The sequence below is a fragment of the Episyrphus balteatus genome, chromosome 3, assembly GCF_945859705.1.
Source record: "Episyrphus balteatus chromosome 3, idEpiBalt1.1, whole genome shotgun sequence".
NCBI classification, from domain to species: Eukaryota; Metazoa; Arthropoda; class Insecta; order Diptera; family Syrphidae; genus Episyrphus; species Episyrphus balteatus.
This window is the reverse complement of record NC_079136.1, coordinates 40,120,298-40,138,545: the sequence shown is the minus strand read 5'-3', so window position 1 is coordinate 40,138,545 and position 18,248 is coordinate 40,120,298. Positions and strand designations below refer to the sequence as shown.

General features: G+C 30.0%; 2 protein-coding genes across 3 annotated transcripts; both read right to left on the bottom strand.

Annotated features, from left to right (window-relative positions):
- Nucleotides 1-5,453: 5,453 nt before the first annotated feature.
- LOC129914524 (uncharacterized) lies at nucleotides 5,454-10,556 on the bottom strand. Of its 2 annotated transcripts, XM_055993824.1 has the most exons (6): nucleotides 10,364-10,556; nucleotides 8,289-8,438; nucleotides 8,145-8,219; nucleotides 7,649-7,938; nucleotides 6,663-6,928; nucleotides 5,454-6,605 (listed from the first exon to the last, which is right to left on the bottom strand). In XM_055993824.1, exons 1-6 carry the CDS (start codon nucleotides 10,554-10,556, stop codon nucleotides 6,551-6,553), a joined length of 1,029 nt encoding a protein of 342 aa, XP_055849799.1. In that variant the 3' UTR covers nucleotides 5,454-6,550. The 2 variants fall into 2 exon arrangements, with proteins under 2 accessions (XP_055849799.1, XP_055849798.1); XM_055993823.1 differs by having other exon boundaries at nucleotides 8,145-8,438.
- A 6,553-nt stretch (nucleotides 10,557-17,109) lies between these two features.
- On the bottom strand, nucleotides 17,110-18,010 carry LOC129914958 (uncharacterized). The gene is made up of 4 exons (XM_055994409.1): nucleotides 17,798-18,010; nucleotides 17,528-17,744; nucleotides 17,290-17,471; nucleotides 17,110-17,229 (listed from the first exon to the last, which is right to left on the bottom strand). The coding sequence occupies exons 1-4, from the start codon at nucleotides 18,008-18,010 to the stop codon at nucleotides 17,110-17,112; spliced, it is 732 nt and encodes a 243-aa protein (XP_055850384.1).
- Nucleotides 18,011-18,248: the final 238 nt, after the last annotated feature.

Sequence of the window (18,248 nt, the reverse complement as noted above, 5' to 3'; positions counted from 1 at the left end):
AGCTGTAATATTAAAACGTTTAAAAATTTTCAAAACTATCAATTTTGGATTTGAAAACGGGTTGAAATTTAATTTTTGTGTGCCAAATAATTATTTCTTCAGAATAGCATACCATTTTTTTTTAGAAAATTTTTTTATTTATTGAAAAAACTACAATTTTCGAAAAAAAAATTCCAAAAATTCACTGTTTTACAATAAACTAAATTGTATACCTACTCAGTTTGATATTTTTTTACATTTCTTATAAAATTAATAATAAATTAAATTATGTAAAATTTATTACCATCAGAGCAAGTACGTGCGACCCTTTCGTGCATTTTATTGAGGGATCGGGTCAAAATTCTGGCTTCAAAATTCTGCTTTTCAAAATTCTGCTTTTTTAAAGAAAATTCTGTTTTTCAAAATTCTGGTTTTTTTTTATTCTGCTTTTCAAAATTCTGCTTTTTAAAATTCTGCTTTTCAAAATTCTGCCACCATTATACTTGAACAAAAAAATTCTGCCAATTCTTAGCAACATTCAACATTGGCACTTTCCTAAATTTTTACTTGCTCTATAGGGCAAGTATTGGTTTCGTGTCGAAAAAAAAAATTGAGGTTTTAATCAAAACCAACATTACGATGATGGAGAATACCGAAAAAGTGGGTCCCGCAATTCCGTCCGTGCGTCTGTGCGTCCATCTGTACACATTTCCACAGCCTAAACGGGTGGATGGATTTTCTTCAAATTTGGTACAGATGATTTTTATGGAATTCTGAAAGTTGTTTATTTTTGTTTTTTTTATATCTCGTTTAGAACGTATACCTCCCATACAAAAAAATACGATATTACGAATTTCTCGAAAACGACTCTAACGATTTTGATTAAACTTTGTATACGTAATATTTAAAGCAGTGGCAATAAAACTGCATTTTTATTTTTTCTCAAAAAAGTCAAATAACAAAAAAAAATTTTTTTCATTTAACAAAATTTTGCCCTAAATGTCGGCTCTTCCCCGATATCAATTTTTTTAAAATTTAGATCCAGATTTTTAAATCTACAAGTACACTAACATAAAAGTGCTTTGAACTGCAAGAGCAAGTACGTGCGACCCAAGTCGTGCATTTTATTTTGTTTAAGTGTCGCAAATATTTTTTAAAATGCATGGACTGACTTTCTTTCAAATAAAATCTATAACTTATTGGAACCGATGTTGTTTGATACAAGATATTCCTTTTCTTATTCAAATTTTTGAATATTCATCTTTATTTGATAAATTAAAAAATTTTGAATTATTTTCGGAAATGTTTAGTATTCAAAACCTTTTCGTAATATTTTCAAATTTATTCATTTATAAAACAAAAATTAATATACATTCAAAGAATGCAAATTATGTAGGTAAGTAATCAAATAAACAGATAATTTTTCAAGAAGATGATTTTACAGAATTTTGCAAAAAATTAAAAAAGGGTTTGGAAAATGTTAAAAAGCGTTAATTTTTTGCAGAATTTTGAAAAACAGAATTATGAAAAGCAGAATTTTGAAAAACAGAATTTTGAAAAACAGAATTTTGAAAAGCAGAATTTTGAAAGCAGAATTTTGTAAAGCAGAATTTTGAAAGCACAATTTTGACAAAAGAATTTTGACCCCGGCAGAATTTTGACCCCAACCCTTTTATTGAATTTAAAATGAAAATAAAACTGTCTATCCATAATAAATTTTTTTCAGCGGTGAACGAAAAATTTTTTTAAACCACTCCTCCCAGAATGTATGCTTTTCACCGAAGTGAAGTTTATGTCTTGGCAAGAGCGCAGGTTATCCTTCATAACTTTTGTAGTGACTTCAGTCCACCATTATCATATGATGCACTCGTTGTAGATACTTCCACTTCCAATTTCATTTTTTCGATATCTTCTCTTGCTGTCAAATTCTGACAAGGCATATGTATATAACTTTCTTTCTACTCGTTTATGTTAACCATACTAGTCAACTTTGTTAATTAAATTTGCAATAACACAAAGACCCTTTCATAGTAGGCCTTGATTTTGCAAATTTTTGTCTGGGTCAAGATTTTCCATGCCGCATTTTTATATAACTAAAAAATGTAGATACTTATGAAATCGATATAATGTATTTAATTTATTTTTTCACTTATTAACATACTTTGCGAATTGACTTATCCTCACTTTTAATGTGAAAATCAGCTATGCTTTTATGATTATTTCGCTTCAGAAACAGAACAAAAAAACTGTTGCAAATAATCGAGTTTAATAAAAAAATAAAATCCAGCTACACTCCTGGACTAAACCCCCTTCTAATTATAATGGTCTATGAATATAACAAACGATTCAACGATTTTGTACAATATTAAAAAATATACTTACCAAACTACACATATACATAGATCAACAACAAAGTTATAAAAACTACATTTAATTAAAGCACGTATTCGCCACAGTGACCTACTCACTATTCACATCATATCCATAAAAATTTAAGATTATTTATAATTCGAGTTCTGCAACAGATTGCTGCATAAGAATTGAAAGAATGAAATAAGTAGAATTTAAGCTTGTTAGAGACAAAATAGTACCATGGGTGTTACTATTCATAAAATAAAAATTTAAAACTAGCTAATTGAATGGAAATCATAACTTTTGGTATACATACTTTATAAGGTTTTCTACAATGGTTAAGGGATGCAAAATTCATTCATATACATAAAAACATTCTGGATTTTTTTTTGTCATTTTCATCAATTGAAATTCTATAGGTAACACAAAACTGGTATAAAATATTGTTTTAATATTTTTCCCAGGTCGTTTATATATCAGTTAAGCAATTTCAACAGAAAAAAAAAAGATCTTTGATACATACAAAAATTTTAAAAATTGAAAAATGAATTAAAATCTGAATTTCAGCTGTGAAAAACTAACCGGATTTTTTAATATTAATTTTCAAAGTTAATATTTTGCTCAGTAACCTTTCTTTTTGAAGACTGCTTGGCACCAACGAGACTTGGACTAGGCAAAATTAAATAAAATAGAACTAGGAATATTCTCCCAGTCATTTTTCAAAGCTATACAAGTACGTTAGTTGCTGATGGCGTCACTTAAAGATGGCCCACAAATTTTTAATCGGGTCGACTCATTGTGACGGCTATTCTAAGCCAGGAGTATTTTCTGTCCCAAACTAATGTTTAATGAGCTTTTAAGAATTTTGACATCATAACTTGCAGAAAGATGCGACGACGCTAAGGCATTTCTTTCTCCTTAAATGGGGCCATTATCGACTCCAACATCTCTCCATTTTGGAAATGATCCATAATTCCGTTGATTTGGTGTAACGAGGTAGAGCCTGCAGCTAGAAAAACTTCAAACCATCACTGATCCTCTGCTGTGCTTCACAATAGGGAGCATATTTTTTTGGTTTCAAACATGTCCCTGTTTAAGCCATTTCACAATCGGAATAAAACAAGCTAAAATTGCTTTTATCAATGAAAAGAATATTTCTCCGTTTTGTTATCAAATGTTTTTTTTTTTTTGTAAATACAACCATGATGACGTATTTTTATTTTTAGATTTAAAGTGTTTCTTAAGATACTTTCATTGCCTACCTTTTTAGACAATGCCTAGTCTAAAGAAATGGCCTCTTTCCGAGCCGAAAGACATAGAGAACAAATCTCTCAAACCCTTTCTTACTGTACTTGATGTTGAAGGCAGATTAAACTCCTCACAAATCGTTTAAGAAGTCGCAAAAGAATCTTTTATCAAAAAAGTCTTTGTTCGCCTATCAGTTTTTAGGGATATTTTGTGATGGCATCCACCCATTTGATCTACTTCAACTAATTTTTCGCTTTTTACTTTTTCAACATCAAAATTTTGTTTTATTTCAGCTTGAAAATGTTCTACAACTCAATAACGAATTTGATGACTATAACGCGTTTTTTCTATTATTCCATTAAATACATAATTTTTACAATTCACAAAGCTAACAACTTTTTTTGTAACTGCAAACAAAAATTGTACTGAAGTGACGCTTAAAACCGTAACCTCAACAACGAGAATCGAAATCCTTGAAAAATCCGGTTAGTTTTTCACAGCTGAAACTCTGACTCTACTACATTTTTCAATTTTTAAAATTTTTGTATGCATTAAAGATCACTATTTTCTGTTAAAATTGCTTAACTGATATATAAACGACCAAGAAAAAATATTAAAATAATATTTTTTTACAGTTTTGTGTTATAAAAATTCAATTGATGAAAATGACAAAAAAATCCGGAATTTTTTTAGCAGCACTGTACGTATATTCCAACTTTTCCAAAAATGATTTGTATTGTTGTAGCAAATTGTCCTGTTAAAGTATTTTACGTGTAGATAAATGCTTATTTATAAAATTTTAAATTGTAATAATCAATTTCTCGCACCCATTATCCGATGTCATTTTTAAGGTTCAATAAATTAACTGAATAAAAAATATAATAAATATTTCTCTGTGAAATTTAAAAATACGTATTTTTTTATTTTTATTGCAATTTCAAAATATTGCGAATAATGCAAAACCCCAAAATTCTTTGCACACAAGTAACAGTGGCCTAGCTGGAAACAAAATTAAAAAAAAAAACATGTTTTTCCAGCTACCTAGCTAGAGCCTAGTACGCAGCTGAAGAAAAATGAAAACACCTTCACAGTCGAAAGCAAAAGTGCTAATAAAAAATTATATGAAAATTTGGTCAAAGTCAAAACACCACATACTTGATCTCTTGGTAAAAGTTTCTTTCAATTATAAAGCTTTTTAAAAATTCATAATGGAGTATTTTTAACGTAAAACTCGTTTTTTTTTATTGCAAGAACATCTTTTTAAATGTTTTTGACCTCTAAGGGTAATTTTTGTTTGTCAAAAGTTTGGTATTCCAATAAAAATTTATATATTTATCAATAATATAAATACCAAGCATAAAAAAAAAATTATATATATTTATTTAAAAAAAACAAAAAAAATTAGGTAAATAAAAAAAAAATATGTAAATATTAATAGTACCTAAAGGTAAAATAGGCATTTAAAAAATATAAAATTGTTACACTCAAAGCTCAAAGATATAGTGAAAAAAATTTTTTGTTAATTATCATCCTATGACACATGTTTTGAAAGTATTTTTTGATGATAATTCTAATGACATAAAAATAAAGTCAAACGATTGTTCTAAGAAAAGTTATTGCAGATTAAAAACAAGGGTGCTTATAAAATAAAATATAACAGAAACCTATATGTGAAAAACATGCTACACTGAAAAATTCGGGATGAAGGTTTTAGATAAAGAATTCATAAAGTTTTTAAAAATATTTTTGGTGTAAGGGTGTTTTTTTGGTGGGTTGAGTGTTGTGTGAGAAAGGTATTATAACAGCTGACTTATATTTTATTAATTTTTAAAACTTGGTGAAAAAGTTTTGGTTGGTATAAGAACTAACCCAAATAACATTTTGTGGTTAGAAAGCGGAAAATAAACCGGATATTTACTCTGGTTATTTAACGGATAAGTTACTAAACTCGTTAAATAAACGTATTTAAGACGTTCCAGAAACGTCTCCACAACCGAAAATGGTCAGTTATTTTTTAACTTCGTCTAAATCGGGTTTTTAAAAAACCCACTTTTTTCTACAAATACTGGGTTTTTAAAAACCTAATTTTCACGGTTATTAAATAACTGTTTATTTTTAGTCAAAGAAAAACTTGAAATAAACCATTTACGGCTATTTTATAACCGTTTACAAACCGTTATTATACAGTTTAAAAAAAACCTGTACTGAGTTGTTTGACGGTTTTTTTTATAACCGTTTTACTACGGTTATTATAAAACCTGTAATTAACGTTATTACAGGTTTTTTTGAAACCTGTAATATAACAAGTTCTTTTAAAACCTGTATTAAACGTTAATTTACGGTTTTTTTTATAACCTCTTACCTATAGGTTTTTATAAAACCTCTAATAAACGTTATTTGACGGTTTTTTTATAACCGTTTTCTTCCCGTTTTTTTTAAAACCTGTAATAAACGTTGTACAGGTTTTTATAAAACCTATAACAAACGTTATTTGACGGTTTTTTTTATAACCGCTTACCTATAGGTTTCTATAAAACCTGTAATAAACGTTATTTAACGGTTTTTTTTATAACCGTTTTCTTCCAGTTTTTTTAAAACCTGTAATAAACGTTGTACAGGTTTTTATAAAACCTATAACAAACGTTATTTGACGGTTTTTTTTATAACCGCTTACCTATAGGTTTCTATAAAACCTGTAAATAACTTCGTACAGGTTCTTATAAAACCTGTAATAAACGTTACTTCACAGCTTTTTTATAACCGGTTATTTACAGATTTTAAAAAACCTATAAAATGTTTGCTTACCAACATGCTGCAAACCATAAGATTCTTCCCAGCTGAAAATTTAATATTTGAAATAAGAACGCTGAAATTTAAGTTTAGTGAAACATTATTTAATGAAGTAAAACTAAAACTAAAACTTAAAGTAAAAGTAAAACTAAAACTAAAAATAAAAAATAGCTTAACTTAATTATGTTGTGGATTGCCCGTCAGAGGCAGAGGAGCTGGTGTTGGAACTGGTATTTCTGTAATGAGAAAAATGTTAACTTAAATGTTGATTATAATTTTATTTTTTAACTTACGTGGACGGTTTTCCCATTCGAAATGGGGCTTGCTTCAAAAAGCCTTTAAAAAATGAAGCACCCTCAGCTTCACTATAAGTGGGGTACCTTGATCGGACCGCTTCCAATATAGTTTTATACAGGAATTTGTATTGGCTGAAACTTTTTTTGGCATTAGTCCCCAGCCAAGAATGTTCTGCCAGTAGTGGATCCGTAAAAATGCACTTGCAAATAGTGCGGATCGTTTTCATTCCGTTGGCCCCCCCATAGGAGCTCAACTTACGGACCTGAAAGAAAACAAAAATATGTTTTAAGATGTCGTTTTTTAAACTTTTTCGTAATATAAAATGCATTTATTTTCAAATATTTTTGGCCGCATTTATTATGATTTGAAATTATAAAAGAAAATGTCAATATGTATTACGGTTTATGAAAAAAATTAAAAAGAATTTCATTTTCGAAGAACTTTTTTTAATAAAAGTTTTGAAAAAAAATGTATCTTATTTTTTTTCAAAGTTCAACATCTAAACATAAAATTATTTTTTATTTATTTAATAACCCTTACTGTTGAAAGTTAAATAGCAAAAATTTAAAGTTCTTATTTACCAAAGTCTTTTAGAAAATTAATTATTTGGATGCAAAAATTCAGTTTTTATCAAAAAAAAAAACCAATTGAAATTGAAGTTATTTTTAATTGTTTTTTCAAAAGTGTGATATATATTACCTTTTCTGCTTCGGAATTCAACTGATAATATTTATTAGAAAAAGTTTGGAAAAAAGTCATTTTTAATTTTTTTAATAAATTTTTTTTTTAATTCTGAGTTTGAGGACCATTTTTTCAAAAACTCTTAATTAAATTTAGTGAATTTAAATTTAAGATAAGCTTCTGGCTTTGTAAAAATGTATTTTAAAATATTGTAGGTGTTGCCGTTGTTTTATAAATATTTTTTTTGTGTTTGAAGTCGGATTGTGAGAAAATTGCATATTTCGTATATTTTGGTACTTACCAATTTTTTTTTGAATGCTGCATTTTGATGGAGTTTTTCCTCGATTTCCTCAATTTGTTGGACAGAGGTAAGTGGGAAAATTTCATCCAGTTGCAGTTCCTCATCCACTTCCTCTGCATTCTCTTTTGCAATTTTGGACGCCAACAAATTGACCGAAACTTCGGACTTCGCCATGAATGCCTCCAGCATTCCTTGCATGGCCTGCACCTTCACCTCAGTGGAACGCTGTCTTTCCAAAATTTCGTCTATTTTGGACGACAGTTCCTTGAATTGGGTACTGGTGCTGGGGCCTATAAACAATTAAAAATAAGAGTTATAGTAATATACAAAAAAAAGTAATACGGTTAGTGAAAGAACTAATATGCTATCTCAGCTGTTACTAAGAGGGACTGGGGTTTATCCTATTCAAATAACATTGGATAAACCCCAGTCTAAGATAAGCTGGAGTTTAAAAACGACTTTGAAAATTGTACTAGTGCTAAAATACATTTTTTACCTTCAAACGTGTATAAGTCGGAAATGACATTAGTGATGGTAACATCTTCATTTGGGGGGGTGAACGAGGAAACGTCTTGAAAATGAGAAGTAAGTATGACAAAATTAGTAACTTTGTTCCCATGTTTATACATTTTAAACTTACCAGAATTAGGAATCAAAGTTGACATCAATTTGTTCATATCTGTCATGTATTCCGAAGAATTGGTGTCGATGGTCACTTCTTCCGTATTTTCTTCAGAAGAAGACAAATACTCGGCATCCTTTTCCTTCTGAACTGCTTCCTCCCAGGAACCTTAAAAGGAAATACATGTTTTGTCGTAAATATAAGTGGCATGAAAGGGATACAAGAAAATATTTGTTCAAAAGGTGAAGCGGCTTAAGACCGGCCGAACAGCTCAGATTTTGACGATTTTTTTTCAAACGTAGGCAATTAAAAATGCTTTAAAGTCTATAGATTAAAAATTGCCGATGTTACCGTATTGTTTTTTAAAATTACAATTAAATTTTTTTTGAACACAACCATTTTTTTTCTTAAATTTCATAAAACAAATGATAGCAAAAGATTCTCTAGGTTATTTAAGGAAAAAAAATATAAGGGAGTAAGGGACAATCTTCCATCGTTTAAGAGATAAATGCAATTTTCTCATAATCTGACTTTAAACACAAAAAAAATATTTTGAAAACAACGGCAACACCTACAATATTTTAAAATACATTTTTAAAAAGCCAGAAGCTCATTCTTATCTCCTAAATTTAAATCCACTAAATTTAATCAAGAGTTTTTGAAAAAAATTTCAATTTCAATGGGTTTTTTTTATAAAAACTGAATTTTTGCTTTGAAATAATTAATTTTCTCAAAGACTTTGGTAAATAAGAACTTTAAATTTTTGCTATTTAACTTTCAACAATAAGGGCTATTGACTGAAGAAAAAATGACTTTATATTTAGATGTTGAACTTTAAAAAACAAATAAGTAAAATTTTTTTTCAAAACTTCTATTAAAAAAAGTTCTTCGAAAATGAAATACTTTTTAATTTTTTTCATAAACCGTAATACATATTGACATTTTCTTTTATAATTTCAAATCGTAATAAATGTGGTCAGAAAAATTTGAAAATAAATGCATTTTATATTACGAAAAAGTTTAAAAAACGACATCTTAAAATTTCTTCAATAATTTTTTTTTTTCAAAAATCTGAGTTCAGATACCATTCTTTCAAAAGCTCTTAATTCAATTAACTTAATTTTAATTTTACAAATATGACTAAGTTTCTAGCTTTTTAAAAATGTATATTTAAATGTTGTAGGTGGCGCCTTTTCGTTCACGCGCGCTCTCGTGAACGAAGCGAAAAAGGGTTGCTGTGAGTTTTGTTATTGCACCCGCTCGCAAAAACACCTGCTGGTCGAAAATTTTTTTTTAAGGCGCCATTGTTCTTCGCGAAAAAAAGGTCGCTGTTTTATTGTTTTATCGCTGTACACTTATTGATCTTGTATCGAACACACAAGAACAACAAGTCGACCGTCGGTCGCGGGTGGCGCTTTGTTCAAGCGCGCTGTCTTGGACGACGTAAAAAAAAGGTCGCGGTTTTATTGTTTTATTGTTGTACAGTACACTTATTGATTTTGTCAACGAAGTGAAGTGAAAAAAGGTCGATGTTTTATTGTTTTATTGCTCTTGTATCGATCACACAAGATCAACATGTCGATTGTAGTCGTGGGCGCCGCGCCGTGACGCCTTTTCGTTCACGCACGCTGTCGTGAACGAAGAGAAAAAGGGTTGCTGTGAGTTTTGCTATTGCACCCGCTCGCAAAAACACCTGCTAGTCGTGTTTTAAGGCGCCATTGTTCTTCGCGAAATTTGCGATATTGTTTTGCAAATTGGCTGATGCTGAATTGCACTCGATGACAATGTAATGTGTTTATATAAGAAAGACCGGTCTAAAAAACTTTAATTTCTGTAATAAATCTCATTGTGTAGAATATTATGAAGCGTTATTCAAATATAAAAATATTGAAAGGCCATAACCGCGATTACTTTAAGTATATGAAAGGGGACCTAAAGTGTATCAAAATTAACGTAACTAAGCTGTCAAAAATAGGCCCCCAGGATAAACTGCTTTAAGTTTAGATACGAATAAAATTTTACTTGGAGAAAAGTGGTCTAAGTGAACTTAATAAAAATAAAATAAAAAAGATGTAGTTAAACTTGTATCTTACCGATGTCATCAAATATTAATTTGCATGCTATGCTTTGCCAATCATCCGATGCTGTGATGCAATTTTTCCGACCGCAAATGGAATCTTTCTTGGACTTTGGCCATAATAGCTTCGTTCCATCGATGACCCAATTTTTGGGAACTGCCGTCACGAACTTCCCTTCATCTTCGAGCGTCTCCACAACACAATACATTTTGATTAACAATGTACTAATGGAAAAAAAACAGATTCAGTGTTTGGTAAAGTTATTTTGAAAAATTTAGAGGAAATATTTTCTATGTTATAAAAATTAGGCAAATTTTCTTCTTCATTTGATTTATAAACGCTTAAAAATTTAGAATAGAACGGTTTTTCGTAAAAATTTTGTTTTTGTTTTAAGCTTGAACCATAGATAACTGGGATGCCATGTCGATATGTTGCAAACTCCATTCTAACAATTTCTTCTGAGTTTGTTAAGAAGTAACTATCTGCAAGTGACGACTTCAAAACAAAATGTTGAAGCTGAATTGCTCTATAGATTCCAACACAGTGTTTAATTTTGCATATTTTATTCCTATCTTTCATATAAAGCATAGGAGTTTTGTTTTCATCTACATCAATTAGATCTACATTCTCAAAATCTTCGATAATCCTATTTGCAATTTGTTCCAGGGGTCTGTTTCCAGATCTTATTCGACGTTTTAAATATTGTAAACGATTTTCATATTTGAAAGCACTTATATTATCTAAAGGTCCATGGTATTTAACATCATCTACGACATGATATAAATTGTGAACGTTATAACTTATGTTTTCAGCTCCATAGATACTAGAAAAGTTATATATGAATGATTTGAACAGACTCTGTGCGACATCAACAAAAACTTGTTTATTTTTACTCAAACATATTGAAACAGCACAGTGTAGTTCCATAAAATTGGCATATACTTCTTCATGAGTTTCATTTTGCAAAACAACCGGACCTAAGTACAACAAAAACATACGAAATTCAGTGGCCTTCCAAAAGCTTATCACATCAAGTCCACGAGGTGTTCTATTGAAGTCGCATGGAACATATTTTCGTAGTGATACTAAGGTCTTAGAGATTCTCTCAATGTTTTTTGCCGAGAATTTTGTTTTAAGGGTTCTATTCTTAATCCATGTAACCAACAATTTTTTCATGACACCTAAGCACAACAAGTGCATGTAATCTAGAGGAAAATTCATAATAATATCTATTGGAAGTTTTTCTAATGGAGATGGTTGCGTATGATGATCTTCGTGTATCCCAGCCCGGAAAGAATCATTCGTGCGAAGTGATTTTGATAGGTTTGGAAAACACATTTGGTGAGATTTGTAATTATAATCCCCTTCTACATTACATCTTTCACAAGCAAAATAACCATTATGCCCTTTGATTCCTTTTAAATAAGAACGAGCGGGGGCGTCACAGATGAAATTCCTGATTTTAAAACTTATTTTTTTGGAACCAATGTTCAAATCATCAATGTTAACAGCCTCCTCAAGAAATAATCGCAGAAATTCATTAACACTTGAAGGTTTTGCCATTCCGTAGTAAACACCTATTACTAGCGGCGGCACACGAAAACCATCTGGTGAACACAAAATAGGCCAAAATTGGCCCTTTGAACTTTTGCTAACAGGAATCCCATCAATATTAAAGTCCAAGAATATTACTGTTTGACATGTCTGAACACTTTCAAAAACCTTAGTAAGAGCGCGAACCAAACCGAAATGCCAGTATCTACCAGGTGGAACTTCGATAAAAATTTTCTCAAGGGAAACGCGAGTTTGTAATAATGTTCGAGGGTCTAATGGCAAATAAGGATGAGAATTATGCAAAATGTTAAGCAAATCACGCAAGCAAATATTCGATATGTTATGCTGAATAGCCCATAATACTAAGTTTTTTTTTAAATTTTCTGGAATAGCTTCAAAATTAGTTGAGACAGCGACACAATTGTTTCCAGAATTTTCACTGTCACTTTCATGTTCAGAAATAATATTCGATAGGTGTTGCAACTCTTCAAATTTCGTGTTAGAAAAACCTTGTTCACAATTAGCACTTATTTCATTTTCCGAAAGGTGTTGCTGCACTTCAAATAACCTCTTGCTAAGAAAAACTTGTTCAAGATTTTTAATTCTTTCTTTTTCACGCATTTCTAATATTATTTTTTTAACTTTTCTTTTAAAAGTAGTTCTACTACAAATTTTATTTTTAATGATAGAATACATTTTTATTATAGTGATTTTATCAACAGTCAAGCTTGGAATAATAACGCGGAATGAGAAAGACAAATGAAAAGACGCGCTAAGTTATCTGTATGCCTACTCTCAAGTTATTTTTCAAACTCAGAAGTTATTTTCCAAACTCAGAAGATATTTTTCAAACTCAGAAGTTATTTTCTAAACTCAGAAGATATTTTTCAAACTCAGAAGTTATTTTCTAAACTCAGAAGATATTTTTCAAACTCAGAAGTTATTTTCTAAACTCAGAAGATATTTTTCAAACTCAGAAGTTATTTTCCAAACTCAAAAGATATTTTTCAAACTCAGAAGTTATTTTCCAAACTCAGAAGATATTTTTCAAACTCAGAAGTTATTTTTTATACTCTGAAGTTATTTATTAAACAATATTTAATATTTAACCCTTCGCTCCCGGAAAAAAATACAAATATCTTGAAAAAAAGTTTTGATATTTTCTAACAACACACTAAAATGAAAAAAATAATGATTGTACTAGTAATAACATTGTATAAGGAATGTTTTGAGCTGAGAGTACAAAAGGAAAAGTCCATTTTGTAGTAAAAAAAACTAACAAAGTAATTAATAGGTGGTATCATGCTGAAACCACTAGGAAGCAAAGGGTTAAAATAAATTATAAACAAATAACAATATTTAAAATAAATTATAAACAAATAACTTACCTCTTAATAATTTTTCACAGACAGATATTTTTTTTTATTTAATTTATATTTTTTCACAAAAACTTTCTCGCACAATAACTTGCTACCACCAGCCACAAAAGAATACTGAGAGATCTGAGAAAAATGAGAGACAAAAATATGATGGGCGACGCGCGACGCTCGAGTATGGTGAATGTGTATGTGTGGAGAGTTGTTGGTTAGTTGAAATTGGGTTGGAACTTAGTTGAAAAATTGCCAGGGTTGTTAAAAGGTAAATAACGAGTTGATTAAAAACTTATACGTACTTATAGTAGTTATTTAAAATCTTACTTTAAGCTTAGGATTTATAATGGATTAATTTTAAACCAATAAACAACTTTCATTGTAAAAAGTCAGTAATTTAAAATCTCGTTTCAAACTTAAGGTCAAATTTGGTTAATTTCTAGTCTATAAATAGCTTTTTGCGTAAAAAAGGAGTTATTTAAATACTTACTTGAAACTTGTAATGAAAATTTGGTTATTTTTTAGCCCATAAAAGACAAAAATAAAGAAGTTAATTAGAAACTCACCTTGAACTTAAGATTTATAATGGGTTAATTTTAAACCAATAAACAACTTTAATGGTAAAAAGTCAGTAATTTAAAATCTCGTTTCAAACTTAAGGTCAAATTTGGTTAATTTCTAGTCTATAAATAGCTTTTTGTGTAAAAAAGGAGTTATTTAAATACTTACTTGAAACTTGTAATGAAAATTTGGTTATTTTTTAGCCCATAAAAGACAAAAATAAAGAAGTTAATTAGAAACTCACCTTAAACTTAGGTTCTATAATGGGTTAATTTTAAACCAATAAACAACTTCCATCTTAAAGTGAGTAATTTAAAAACTCGTTTCAAACTATAGATAAAATTTGGTTAATTTATAACCTATAAATAACTTTTTGGGTAAAAAAAGAGTTATTAAAATACTTACTTAAAACTTTGGGATCAGATTTGGTTAAATTCTAACTTAAAAAAAAACTTTTTGTGCGAAAAAAAAAGTTATTAAAATACTTACTTCAAACTTGGAGCCAAAATTTGGTTATTTTTTAACCCTTAAAACACAAAACTAGAAGTTATTTAAAAACTTATTTATGACTTTGTGTCAAAAACGAGTTATTTAAATACTTTTCCGAAACTTTTGAAGAAATTTGGTTATTTTAAAACCAACTTCAAACTGAGGTTATAATTTAACCAAAAAAATTGGGTTGAAAAAATAACAAGAATGTAACCTGGGTTTAATAAAAGTAAATAAATAGCCAAAATATTTCCTTAGTTTAAAAATGGAATTTTTTAAACTAATTTATGACTAAAAAGTTTATTTTACGTATAATTTTAACCCAAAACAAACCTTCGAAAATACTGGGTTTTTTTTCTAACCTAAAATTAACCACAGACTTTTAACAACCCGTTTATAGCCGCTTTTTGACCGCGGTTATTTGCAGTTATTTTATAACTTTGGTTATTTTGTAACCGAGGTTTGAAATTGTTACTTGGGAAGAATCTATAAAAAGTACAAACACTTCTTGAGTTAAAGGATGTTTTTTTTTTTTAAAGAAATGGTGAAATTTGGAATTAGTACCACGAAAACTGGGAAAAAATTGTTACACCAATGAAAATTGGTAAAAATGTTTCATTTATAACAGAAACCAAGAACCCAAAAAATCTATACAAATATTTTAGGTTAAACGGTGTTTTTTTGGGAAATTTGGAAAAATCCGAGATAAGTCCGATAAAATCAATGGTATAAATGGTACCCTTACGGAATTCATTAAATATTTTCTCTTTCCCATGGGAATTACGAATAAAAGAAATCTATAAATTTTGTTCATGTGAAAGGGTGTTTTTTTTAGTGTAGAGAAAAAATGGGTATACTTGCAAAAGTATGCAATACTAGAGTAATATTAGTGGTGCCCTATTGAAATTCTTCAATTATGTTACTAAGAATCTTAAGTGTCTATAAAAATATCATGGGTGTTTTTTTGAGTGAAAACAAAAATGATGGGTCACCCTAATTTAGGTGAAGGGGTGTTTTTTTTCGAAAAAACCCTAAAATCTGTAATTGGTCCCAAAAAGCCAATGATTCATTTTATTTTTGGTTTTGATGACAAATTAAATGTTTATACTTAAGTTTTTAGACGTTTTACACGAATCATTGGCTTTTGGGACCAATTACAGATTTTAGTGTCTCTCCTAAAAAAAAAACACCCTTTCACCAAAAATGTTTTTAAAAACTTTATGAATCCTTTGTCCCTGCTACATGTTAAACGTTCATCCCGAATTTTGTCAGTGTAGCATGTTTTTCACATAGGTTTCTGTTATATTTTACCTGTTCAGGTCAAAAAATAAGCACCCTTGTTTTTAATCGGCAATAACTTTTCCTAGAGCAATCGTATTGACTTTATTTTAATGTCCTTAGACTCACCATCAAAAAATACCTTAGAAACATGTGTCATTTTACAAAAATTTTTTTTCACTATATCTTTGAGCTTCATCCCCTCCCTCTTGTCCGCGAAAAAACACCCTTTCACCCAACTTTTTTTTATATACTTTTTTTATTCTTGGTTCTTATCCCAAAGGCAAACTGTTTGCCAAGTTTCATTATTTTAAAAATTTTTTTTTATTTGTTGATTTGTTGGAGGTATGTATTGGATCAAGTTTTCCAATTTTCGTTTATGTTGGATTGGACCAAGAAGCACTTCTTGTTCTTTAAGGACCAATTTTTTTTTTTTTGTTGAGTTTTTTTATAGAGATAAAGAACGAATATACACTAACACTAGCCCACAAAATTTAAAATCGTTATGTTTTTAACAATTTGAGATAGGCTGTATTTAAGTGGAAAATTGTCGTGTACTATAAAATAAAACGAACATTATGTGAAATATACATGTCTAGTTTTATGATATTATTACCTTACCTAACAATTTTTTTTTTTTTTCAAATGGCGTTATCGCACAATCATTAAAAACTACCCAAAACCAAAATTTTCAATTCATTAATTTGACTTTTGAAGACTATTTTTTTCCAATATCGACTTTGATTAAAAAAAATGTAATTGCGAAAAGATTTGAAGTGTAAAACATTCTTACAATAATGCAAAATAAAAAAAATTTTCAAATCGAAAAAAGTTTTATCCACTTGGATTTAAAATTCGGACTACTGTTACCCAACCACAATTCCTCTTAAAAATATAAAATCGATAAATTCAACATAAAACAAAATCCCAGTCCCCAACATGAATACTAATTTGAATATTTTTTAAACAACCGGAAGTAAGTAGTGAACACAAGAAGTAATAACAAAATGAAATTTAAAATGTTTGTTTGTGTGTTTTAATTTTTTGGTAACTAACCAATTTTACTTTCACTCTAAACCTTAAATTTTGTTCGCGCAGAGTGAAAAGTTTTTGTTTTTCATCTACTCTCGATTAGCTATTGATGGGGTTACACGTGATAAGTAATTACAGCTCATTTGCCAAAAACGTGATTCGCATTTAAATTCACCATAATCAGGAATTTAAATAGAAATTCACAATCTTTTCTTCCCCCTTACCCCCTTTGCTTATAGGAAAGTAAAAAACCCTCATTTATCGTACTAATTTTTTTTTTGTTTTTGAACTTTATTGCTTCGCTTTCTTTTCTTTCGATTTTTTGTTTTCATTTTTTTTTTCTTCTTCTTATTTTGGTTTAAGTAAATAAATTAATTAAAATTACGTATATTCTATGCGATTTGTTTGCCTAATAAAAAATACCATTTGGCTTTGTTGTTGTTGCATCTTTGGGAGGTTCTGATTATCGTTGTGTCTTTAGACATAAGCCTTATAAGCCAGGTTATGGGCAGATTCGATTTGAGCATTTGGAACAAATGACCGGCTGTCCCATGGACCATGGGCACTAATATGAGCTGGATGATGTTCAGCGGCAAGCTAAAAGGGTTTCAATCATAGAATCATAAGAAGAAAATTTCAAAAAACCATTAAGTTTACCTTCTTGCAAAGCTGGAAAATAGCCAAACCAACAGAAACCACAAATGAGAAGAAACCAAGCGCCAGAGCATTGAAAGCCTTCAATTTCAAGATACCAATTGCCATTGGGATGACAGTCATAGCCTTCAGAAGGATCAAAACCATGATTGGAACAGCGATTTTCTTCAAACGGTTCTTGCGACCTAAATGGAATTTTTCAAAAACTATTTCTTAAAAATGGAAGAAATTGCAATCCTACCCTTTCCTTCGACTTCGGATCCTGGGAATTTGACATTCAAGTTGATTTCATCGTTGTTGAGATTCCTTGAGGAAACAGTGACTTTGGCATCGGCAACTGGCAAATCAACTGTCACATCATGTCCTGAGATGTAGCTTTCGATGGCGTCCAAGAAGTCACCCTGGGAGCGGGCTGATCTGCTATTGGCTCCATTTGATTTCACTTCTACGTCACTGACCTGAAAATGGTACAAAAATTCCAAAAAATCAGCTTTTTCGACCAAAATTAGACCAATTGTCGGGAATCTACTTTGAAATCATCCTTGCTCATGACAGTATCCAGGAACCTCATTGCCCTCACTTTCACACAGGCCAGTGAATCGGCCCCCGAGTCGCATTTGGTGTTCATCTCGTCGATCATGTGCTCCATGTTGGTTGGTCGAACTCCTGGATTAGCTGTTACTAAGCCAATTAAGGCTACAAGGACGATGAATTTGGTGGCCATTTTTATTTATTAGGCTGTATGGGAGGGTAAAGTATAAAGCTAACGTTGGTTAAAAAAAAAAGTTAAAACCTCTGACCACTCGATCGAATGAAACGATTGCGAATAATATTAGATTCCCTACCATCGTCGATTTTTATACTCGGGGACAAATTAAATTCCAAATTGAAGACACCACCATCGTCGTCGTCTTCATTCCGGTGCTCTTGGAATTGTCAATTGGATTGAGGGGGTACACTCC